Genomic DNA, 10,553 nt, shown 5'->3' with positions numbered 1-10,553 from the left:
CGCTCCCGCCCCTTTCCCGTGAGGACCGAGCTCGCTTTTCCTCCCGCAGTCGTTGGCAGCGCTGAGCCATGTCCGGGTTCCTGGAGAGCCTGCGGTGCTCGGAGTGCGTGGATTGGGGCGAGAAGCGCAACACCATCGCCTCGGTGGCCGCGGGGGTGCTGGTACGGCCCCGCCCTGCTCGGGATTTTGGGATTCTTTTGGTTTTTCTGCCGTGAGATAAAAATTAGGAGCGTTTTAGGGGGGGGCTCCCGCGTTACGGGTTGGGAGGATGAGAGGAAACGGCCTCAAGTTGTGCCAGTGGAGGCTTAGGTGGGAGAAAAGGGGGAATTTCCCCACTGAAAGGATGGTCAGGCAGAGGTGGAGTCACTGCCCCGGGAATGTTTAGGAAATACACGGATGTGGCATTTGGGGACACGCTTTAGTGCTGACCACGGTGGGCTGGAGTTGATTTTAGAGGGCTGCTCCAACCTGAGCAACTCCAGGGAAAGAAAGAACAGGGATAAACCATCCCTGTGTGGAGCAGCAGAGTTACTGACACAATCTGGCCCGCTTTCTCCCATCCATTTTTTGTTTCAATTTCACAGTTTCCCCCAGGAAGTAACTGCTGGAGTGAGCTTTGCAGTCAGCTTGATCCCAAATCACAACTAATGGTGTTACCAGTGGCTCTGAGACAATTAAACAGCAATGATGTTTTCTCTGGAGCAATCTCACAGGCTGAGAAAAGGCTGTGTCTAATTCCAAACTCTTCTTTTTCCCCCCTAGTTTTTCACAGGCTGGTGGATCATCATCGATGCCGCTGTGAAATACCCACAGGTGGAAGACTTCAACCATTCCTACCACGCCTGCGGGGTGATAGCCACCATCGCATTCCTGATGTGAGGACACAGCCCAGCCCCTTTGTGCGCTTCACGGTGAAAAGGAGAAGCTTTTCACGCCCCTTTTTGTCCCTTTTTTGTCCCGTTTTTCCCCAGGATCAACGCCGTGTCCAACGGGCAGGTGCGGGGGGACAGCTACAGCGAGGGCTGCCTGGGCCAGACAGGTACCAGGGGGTCCCCAGCTGTGCCAGGGGGGGTTCCTGGGGGTCCCACGGCCACAGGATGTCCCCAAATCCCATTCTAGGGGCTCGGATCTGGCTCTTCATCGGCTTCATGATGGCTTTTGGATCCCTCATTGCTTCCATGTGGATCCTTTTTGGGGGCTACGTGGTTAAAGGTAAGACCTGACTCTGTTTTTGGAAGTTTTAAGGTGTTTTAAATGACTCCTGAATTTTAGAACTGGTTTTTAGAGGGTTTTTAGGCAGGCCCAGATTAAATATTTTGCCCTACACACCAATATCCTATATAATTACTAACATATAATTACTAATATATATACTACTATGTGTTATATAATATATATACTACTATAATATAAATATAATACATATAGTACTATAAAAACATATACTATAAAATGATACTAATTTTGGGGTGGATTTGATCTAAGTACAAACTTCCTCTCAAAACCCAGCTCTTGCCCAACTGGGAACTCCATGGATATAATTAAACTGCTGCAGTTTTAAGGGAATAATTCCCTGAGTGAACATTTATTCCCAGACTACAAATTACTGAGTTCTTGCAGATTGCTCCCAAAACCTCTCTGCTGAATTACCACAAGGGAAATGATGTGTCAGAAATGGGATATGCTTCAAAATTGCTTCCAAAAAAGTTGATGGGAATTTTTTTTTCCATCTTAGAGAAGCCAGTGGTGTACCCAGGAATAGCTGTGTTTTTCCAGAATGCATTCATCTTTTTTGGGTAAGACTGTCCTCTTTTATTTATTTCCCATTTAATTGGTTTTTAATGATAAAAACCTGCAACTTGCTGTGATCTGTTTGGTCCTCAAGTCCTGTTTTGTAACCAGACCTGTGTGAATAAACTGGGATCTGCCTGCACAGGAGCTGGATTAACAAATTCCCCTTGAAATCCTGTGTTTAAAACCAGAGGGATTTGATTTCTGCTCTCCCTTTTGCTGTGTTTTTACAGGGGCCTGGTGTTCAAGTTCGGTCGCACGGAGGATTTGTGGCAGTGAACCCCACCCTGGAGTGCCCTGGGCTACAAAAAGTTTTGTAAAACCATTTTGTAAACCTTCCATCGTGTCTAAAGAGGAATCAAGGAAAGCTGAAAGCACTAAATCCAGCTCTATTCTGTTTATTTTTTTTACTCTTGTACGTCCACTTCAATGTTGTGGTGTTTTTGAGAAATGCAGAATTGCTACAAACAACAGTGGAGTCACTTTTCTAAAATGCTGTTTGTTACAAATAAAAGGAGAGTGGAATATGGATGTATTTAACCAGCTGTTTCTATGATGTTATTTACAACCCAAGACTTACTAAAAACTGCATTAAAACAACCTTTTAACAGGTATTTATTAAATATTTCCTATATCTGGGCAATATAACCATTTCTTCAACTTCAAAACTTTGCTGGTGTGTGGCTTTTCTTGTGTAATTCAGAACTGTGGGGGTTTGGGCTTTTTTTCTTTTCCCCCCCCTGAATATTTCATTTATCCTGTGGTGATAAAGAGGAAGTTTCTGGGAAGTGGCAACTCACAAAGTGTGTAGGTTTGGGCTGAACTCCTGCTGGTTCTGTGGGAGCTGGGAAGGAGGAAAAGTGGCTCTTCCCCTGCAATCCTGCATTCCTTGGGAGCTGATCTGCTCATCCCAGGGAGTGAATGAGGCCACTGAGCCTCATCAAAGGACTCAGCCTTGTCATGAGCTCCCTCCTTCATTCCTCACAGAGCTGCTGAAGGAACAGAAAACAGCCACGTTTTCACTCTTTATTAGATAAGCACTGCTGGGAGATTTTCTGTGTCAACTATTTCTGAGAGTAAGAAACACTGAGGATCACACTCCACTTCAAAAAGCAGGGTTCACTGGCAGAAAATCCTCTGCACCTCCAAAATTGGGTGCTGGGCCAGGCTCTCCCCTCCCAGCCCCTGCCTGAGCTCTGTTTGTGTTTTACATCAGCAGCACCATCCACAGCTGAACTTTTTGCCATCACAACCTCCCAACATCCAGCCCCCAGCCAAGTAATCCCAGATTTTTCCAGGAGTTCCAGTCTGGCAGGATGCAGAGCTCTGGGGCTGCTCCAGCTCACTCATCAAATCCTGGCTTGTCAAGGCCTTCAGAACAATGAATTCAGCTTAAAAACCCTGAGTATTTTGCTGGAGAAGAAATGCTCCTTGAGAAATTACACTTTGAAATCCATTATTTTGCCTTTTAAACTCAGGAGTTAAACACAGTTCAGTGTTTCCAAGCATTTGGATTGATAAGCCAAGAATGCAGCCAACTTTTTTTGTACATATCTTAAATATTTTTTTTGTAAGGCCAACAAAGTAGAAAAGCTGAATGCATCTGAAGTTTGGCATCTGTGAATTTACATTTTATCTTTCAGGAATAACTGGAACAGTTTGATTTTTGAGTGTCCATTTGGAGTGGCTTTTGTGGGCCTCAGAATTGGTATTTCAGTGCTCTTTGAACTGTAGCTGTTGAGTTTTTCTGGTGATAAAGAGGAAAATCTTGGTCCTGTCAGTCAGCTGGGATCCTCCACTCAAAATCCAACAGACAAGTGGGGAAACTGTCAACACAAACATTCTTGTATCAGAACATATCACAGGAAAAAAAAAAACCCAAAACCAATGGAAAACTGATTAAAAGCTTATTTTTTCACCCATTTGTTTATCAGATACAGCCTCACATCAGCACCTAAAGATGCCCAAGGATTGTTTGTGCAGCAAAATGTGCTGGGAAAAGGAATAACCCTTTTTTCCCCTCATTTTTTAAAGTCAAATACCTGGAGTTCTTCATCAAGGCGCTAAATGAACTCCCCAAGAGGGAATTTTCATTTTGAAACTCACCTCCCAGTAAAATTGGTCATCAAAGTACTTTGAGACATGCACAGCTTTGAGGAGTTTGACATTTAAGATTAAACCTGTGGGTAAAAAGAGATACAAAATAAACTCCAGGTCAAGGGGAGGTGTTACAGGAGTTTCTTGGTAACATTTATCCAAATGTATCAGATCAAAACACAAATTTGGACCTAAATCCTCCAGCAGAGCCCCCTGACTGGAGCTGGCCTTAAATACAAAAAGAAGCTTGCCAGGATCAAGGCTTGGGATTCTAAAATGAATTACTTTTGATAAAACCCCATTAAACAGCTGCTAGGTTATGAAAACACATCAAAATGATGAGAGGTGCCTGTGTTTTTAAAACAATCTGACTTCTCAGCACTTAGTTTGGCATTTCTGATGGGAATCTGGATTTTTAAACACTGAATGGTTCTTTCAGATGGATGTTTTCTAAAATATCCCTTTTTTGTTACACTTCAAGTAATGCAAAGGTTTAAATAAATTAAAACACTCAAAAAAATTCATTGTGGGGTGTGTTTCCAGCAATTTTCATTGGTCATTTCTCTGTTACTCCAGGGGCTGGGGAAAAGCAGCAGCTGCCACAAAGCAGAGCATCCCTTGGCAGCCACGTGAGTGCTGCTGCTCCCAAATCAACAAAAAGTCCCCAAAATTCCAAATTCTCTTGATCAAATTGGGCTGAGCCACGCCCTGATGTTATTGAGGCTTTGCACATTTGCTCCAAATGGACTAAAAAGTGACAAGCCCCAGATTGGGGCATCTTCTGTCACTAAGACAACACCCAAAAGTGGAATTTATTTTCATCTTCACACCTCTCCTGTCTGCAGGTTGAAGGCAGCTGTTAAACCTTGGTTAAAATAAAACTTCAGCACTGAAAGAATGGTGCTGATGGGTTATTTCTGTGCAAAATAGCTCTTCTCCTTCAAAAGCCTGGCTGGGATGAGTCCCTGGCATTAATATTTGCATTTATTGCAGGAGTGATTCACCCAGAGAAACCTGCTCCAAGGAAATAAAGGAATTCCTGGGATGTTTCAGTACTGACCTGTAATCAAACCTGATATCAAGGCAGTGCTGATGGTCTGGCAGAAGGCACCAATGTCAACAAAGATCAAATAGCCCAGACTGAAAAGCAAAAAAAAGTGTTTCACTTAGCATTTAACACTGTGAATGAACCTGCATCTATCAAAATCTCCCACAGAAACTGTAATTCTCAAACCTGCAGTTGCAGTGAGATGTTTTTGGAACATACCAGAAAACTAATGCAGACTTCAGAGGATTGATTTTATCCATCTTTTTGGTATTAAAACTTCATTAAATTTGTTTTGTTAAGAGCATAACGAGAAGTGTCAGGCCTTCATGCTGAGGGATTTCTCTCTCCCTAATTATTTATCTTCGTTATTTAATGCAAGAATTTATGTACCTGGGTAAATTACTCCATTGTTTATGAATCCCATTTTCTATGACAACGAGAACAACAGCAGCCACAGCTCCAAGCACAGCAGGCAAACCAAAAGTGAAATGAACTCCACAAGTATCCTGAATCTTCAAAGCACGATTAAAGCACCTCTGGGAAGAAGAAAAGGTTTCATTGACACCCAGAAACACAAGCTGGGAATTGCAGATCGGCTGTTGCAGAGCTAGAGGATGAATTTGCTCTCAGGAGCAAATCCTGCACTCTGTTCAGAACACCTCAGGTTTCCTAGCTTGGAAAAGAGGTTTCCCTTGGGGTTACCCTGCATTGAAAAAGAATCTTAGCTTATCCAAGAACCATTCTGAGGTTTGAGCATTACCTGTAAACAGTGAGATCCCAGGATGGTGATGACACTGCCAAGCAGCCCCAGAATCATGGCAATCCAAGGCTGCAGGATTCTGGGTGCTGTGTAACTGATGGTGACCCCTCCAGCCAGGACTGCACTGTGGATGTGAGTCTGTACAAGAACAAGAACGGGGAGTTAAGGGACTTTTTACAAGGGGTTGTAGTGATAGAACAAGGGGCCTTAAACTGAAAGAGGGAAGGTGCAGATTAAATATTAAGAATTAATTGTGCTGGGAGGGTGGGCAGGCCCTGGCAAAGGGTGCCCAGAGAAGCTGGGGCTGTCCCTGGATCCCTGAGAGTGTCCAAGGCCAGGTTGGACAGGGCTGGGAGCAGCCTGGGACAGTGGAAGGTGTCTCTGCCCATGGCAGGGGTGGAATGAGGTGATCTCTGATGCTCCTTGCCATCCAAACCTGTCTGTGAGTCTGTGACTGTCAGACCCTGGACTTGGTTTCAGTTAACAGCTGTTGTATTGCCAGTGTGCCCCTGAGGGTACCAGAAAATCCCTTTGAACAGAAAAAACCCCGTGCAGGGATGCTCCCTCACCCTTACCATTCTGAACTTGCCATCCTTGGAGGTCAGAGCAGACAACATGAAGGCAGCCACAGCACTCACTGCGAGGGCCAAGTAAGTGTTGAGCACTGCTTGCTTCTTGGAGTCAGCCAGGATAGAATTGAAGCTTGGCCAGAACACCCAGACAAACACAGTGCCTTGGGGACAAGGACAAGAGACCCTCAGGAGCTGCTCTGAAGCACAGGGAACCCATCCCTGCCTGTCTCTGGACACAGCCCACACTGTGCACTCACTGTAATTCCCAAACTTTTCCCAAAGCAGAGCCTCCTCTAAGAGCAGTCCTAGCGAGGAACTGCTGCTGTCACACCTCCATGGCCACCCAGGCTCCTCCAACAGGAATGAAAACAGGTTCTCCTGCCTCTGTGCCCTTAATGGTCAGCACTGGGGAAGCTCCCTGGAGCCCAGTCCTGCCTGGCAGGATGCATGACTCCCTGCATGCCAGGGGATGCACTGCACAGATGGAATTGCAGCCAGCAGAGGGATGTGGTGGCCTCAGAGCGCCTCAGGCTGATGGCACAGCCCTGAGCACAGACACAGACAAAGTTTCCAGCCCACTGCCATCACTGATGTTGTGTTCCCCACCCCACAGAGGCACCAGACCCTTGTGCAATCCACAATTTGGTGTGTTCTTGTCCAAGACCCCCAACAAGTGACACAGGCGTTGTCACTGTGAGGCACAAATGCAGTTTCCAGCAGCCCTGGTGATTGTGCACCAGCTCCTCTGGGCTCTGAAATCCAGCTCCCATTGCTAAAATCCACAGTGTCAGTGCACCAAGGCAGAGATAACCCTGCCTCAGACAGGAGAGGCCATTTCAGCTACCCTAAACCTGCACTGAGGGCTTGTGAGATGATTCACCCTGTTCCCATTGATTAGGCAGTCAGTCATAAATATAGATATAAAATCTGCTGAAGCATTCTCATGAGAATCTGCTTAGCTCTGGAAATGAACAGCAAACAAGAACTCCAGGGACACAAAAGAGCAGCACTTCAATTTTGTATTCCCTAAGCTGGGCAAAGACTGACTGAGGATGAGACCCTGTGGAGTCCTGCAGGAAACTCTGGGTTCAGCTGGTGGCACGACCAGAACTATAAAAGTTGTGATAATAAGAAAAGGAATGAAAGTCCCAGACACCAGATCCTCTCTGGTGGGCCACTCCCCACCCTTCCCCAGGCTTTATCTTTTAATTTATGTTACCAGCAGGGACTGCCCCTTTCTATCTCTGTGCACCACCTGGAGAAGCAGCCTGAGCTCTGCTGAAATACAAATTATGAGCTCAGCTCTGGCTCACAGCCCCTCACCAGCAGGCCTGGGCAAGCCAGAGGGGACAACCTGGCCAGGAAAGGGAGTGCTGAAGCTGGAGAAAGAACTGCTAACCTGGAGTAGCTTTTATGCTGAGGTGACAAAAGCAAACTGAGCCCCAGCAGGGGCCAGGTAGCAATGTCACAAACCAGAGCACAGCAGCAGTTTCTGTGCATTTCAACCCCCAACCCTCATCCAGCAATCCCTGCAATCCCTTATCCAGCTGAGGCACTGCAGCCCAGGACTCACCCAGCATGGAGAACAGGTCTGACTTTGGGGTGCTCCTGTGCTTGTCCAGCCCTGGGGCAGGCGCAGGGAAGCGGGAGGTGACTGCCAGACCAAAGTAGGCTCCAAAGAGGTGCACATGCATCAGGGTGAGGTGCTCTGGGACCTGCAGCAACAGAATATTCACCGTCTGTGGGCTGATTCAGGCCACACAAAGCCTTTGCTGCAGCTCCTGACAGAGCTGTTCCAAAGCCCCAGTGACATTTCCCCTCACACATCTGAGGATCCCAGCAGGGTACCTGCAGGAATGTCCTGTTGATGCATCTGCTCACATAGAAAATGATTAATTCCACCAGGGTCATCACAATTAACTGCACAGGACTGGCCTTCCCCAGCACAGCCCCAGAGGAGATGGCCACAGCAGTCATGCTCACCACAGCCTTTGCCAGACTGCAAGAAAGAAAGGAGAGAAAAACAACTCAGTCTCAGGGTGACACCAGGGCCGATAAAAAGGAACAGAACAATGTACTTAAAAACCAAAAACCCCTCTAAAATGCCTGTAAAAGTGACTCTGCTCATCCCTAGAAGCACAAGGAGCAATCAGCAATTCTGGAAAAGCTCTAACATGAACTCGTTACCTTCTCATGCCAACTTCACTTTGCTGTAGGCTAAGGAAAACTAATAAATCATCTACCAGCACAGAGCACTGGACACCAAGAACAATCAGCAGGAGGTTGAATCCAATGCTGCTAAAGCCATATCTTCTCAGAACTATCAGGAAGAAGCCAAATCCAAAAATGACCATGTGGTTGACATCTTGAAATTCTGCAGGACAGAAAAAAAACAAGACAGCAGTGGAATGATTAATGCAGATTTCTGCTTAAAAAAACATCAATTAAGAAATTACAATTAACTAAGGAGCCTACAGATAAAAAACTAAGTGCCACTACTGTTTAGAGCTTGCAAAGAATTCCAGAGCTTTCTTTCCAATCTATAATCAGTGAAAAAAAAAATGCTGATTTTTACACAGTGACCTGAATGGATGCCACAGGATGGAGGCTGAGAGGTCAAAAAACCCAACAGAAAACTGACCAAAAATACAATTTAGCACACCTGGGATATAAAGGAACCCCCACCACTCCTGGCAAGTTCAAAGAGCAATGAAACCATTCTGCAGGGCACAGCAGGAGCATCATCCCTCCTTTCCCAGCAGGTTCCAGGCTTACCTGGGTAGAAATTGGATGGGGAGTAGATGTCACCAACAGCTGGGAAGACAAGGAAAGAGCGGATGAGGAAGAGAGTTTGCAGAGACAGGATCAGCCAGGGCACGCTGCAGCGGAAGTTGAGGTAATGGGAAGGCATGGTGTGCTCGGCTACATGAAGCACCAACACGTGAATTATTCCTTCTCCCTGTAAAAATGCCCTGCTGTCCTCACACCAATGGCAAAGGAGGTGTGGGGGGCCAGCAGGGAGAACTCAGAGAGAGATAAAAGAGGCGTGAGCAGCTCCTTATCTGTGCTGTGGCAGGAGCTCAGCCCAGCTCACAGAGAGCCCTGGACACAGGCACAGGAGGCTGCCAGCACCCCCAGGACACCTCCCGGGGCCTGGCAGCTCCCCAAAGGGCAAGGAGAACACACACTCCCTGAGCAGAATCATTATTTGTGTCACAGGAAGGTGGGGAGGGTCCTGCTGAGACCCCCAGTGGGATTCCACAGCCCTGCAGACACATCCCACAGCAAACCCTGGATGGATGGATCCAGGGAATCAGGGACCTCTGGATTTGCAGCACCTCCTCTGCTACTGGAGGATCAGTCTGCTGTTCACAGAACAGCTCCAGGGATGCTTTATGGATCCACAGTACAAATCATGGGGTGGTTTGGGTGGGAAGGGACCTTAAAGCCCATCCAGTGTCACCCTGCCATGGCAGGGACACCTTCCCCTGCCCCAGGCTGTCCCAAGCCCCGTCCAGCCTGGTCTTGGACATTTCCAGGGATCCAGGGTCAGCCCCAGCTGCTCTGTGCCAGGGCCTCACCTCCTCTGAATAAAGAATTTCCTCTTAATATCCATCCCAACCCTTCCCCCTGGCAGTTCAAAGCCATTCCCCCCTTGTCCTGCCATATAAAAATCCCTCTCCTCCCTTTATGAGCCCCCTTCAGGCACTGGAGGAACATTTGTCCCCCCTCAGCATTCCCTGTGCCTGTGAAGTGAGCCCTCTGTGCAGGAAATTCAGATTAAAACACTGTAATTACACCTCAGACGCTGCTCTGAGGCTGTCACAAAGCCAGAGCTGAGCTGGCACAGCACAGAAATGGGGAGAAACGTGTTCAGAAATAGGGATAAAGCCACCTGCTGGTGACAGGGACATTTATCAGGCAAAAATATACACGGAAAACTCACGGCTCACTTAAATTTTAGGACATCCCTCCTGCCAACCCAGGCTGTAGGGCACAGTAATAGTGTTCAAAGCATCTCTGCAAGGTTTGGATTTGTGGTGACAGCTTGAACCTTCCTCCCATCCAACATCAAACTGCTTTAATAGCGAATCACTTCAATCTCAAAGCCCTCTCCCAGTTTTTGTTTAGGCCTAACAAAGTTAAATATCCCTACACACATTTCAGAAACTTCTAAATGACATAGAAAAAAACCCCAAAACTTTCCTAGGCATGCAAAGCACTGCCCTGGCTTCAGGAAAATCCTGATGCAGTAAGATCCACATTCAGGTTCATTTTCTGGGAA

At 46.8% G+C, this 10,553-nt stretch overlaps 2 protein-coding genes across 2 annotated transcripts; one reads left to right on the top strand and one right to left on the bottom strand.

Moving 5' to 3' along the window:
• Positions 1–49: 49 nt before the first annotated feature.
• Positions 50–2,459, top strand: TMEM50A (transmembrane protein 50A). Its single transcript, XM_015649476.3, has 6 exons — positions 50–161; positions 763–875; positions 972–1,039; positions 1,120–1,212; positions 1,736–1,796; positions 2,025–2,459. The coding sequence occupies exons 1-6, from the start codon at positions 69–71 to the stop codon at positions 2,068–2,070; spliced, it is 474 nt and encodes a 157-aa protein (XP_015504962.1). The 5' UTR covers positions 50–68; the 3' UTR covers positions 2,071–2,459.
• Positions 2,460–2,803: 344 nt separating this feature from the next.
• Positions 2,804–9,565, bottom strand: LOC107214257 (RH-like protein). Its single transcript, XM_015649475.3, has 10 exons — positions 9,044–9,565; positions 8,456–8,642; positions 8,117–8,267; positions 7,842–7,983; positions 6,272–6,429; positions 5,697–5,834; positions 5,327–5,472; positions 4,949–5,028; positions 3,898–3,971; positions 2,804–3,617 (listed from the first exon to the last, which is right to left on the bottom strand). The coding sequence occupies exons 1-10, from the start codon at positions 9,177–9,179 to the stop codon at positions 3,591–3,593; spliced, it is 1,239 nt and encodes a 412-aa protein (XP_015504961.1). The 5' UTR covers positions 9,180–9,565; the 3' UTR covers positions 2,804–3,590.
• Between the last annotated feature and the right edge of the window lie 988 nt (positions 9,566–10,553).

The sequence above is a fragment of the Parus major genome, chromosome 23 (genome assembly GCF_001522545.3).
Source record: "Parus major isolate Abel chromosome 23, Parus_major1.1, whole genome shotgun sequence".
Taxonomy (NCBI): Eukaryota; Metazoa; Chordata; class Aves; order Passeriformes; family Paridae; genus Parus; species Parus major.
This window is presented reverse-complemented; position numbering and strand designations above follow the sequence as displayed.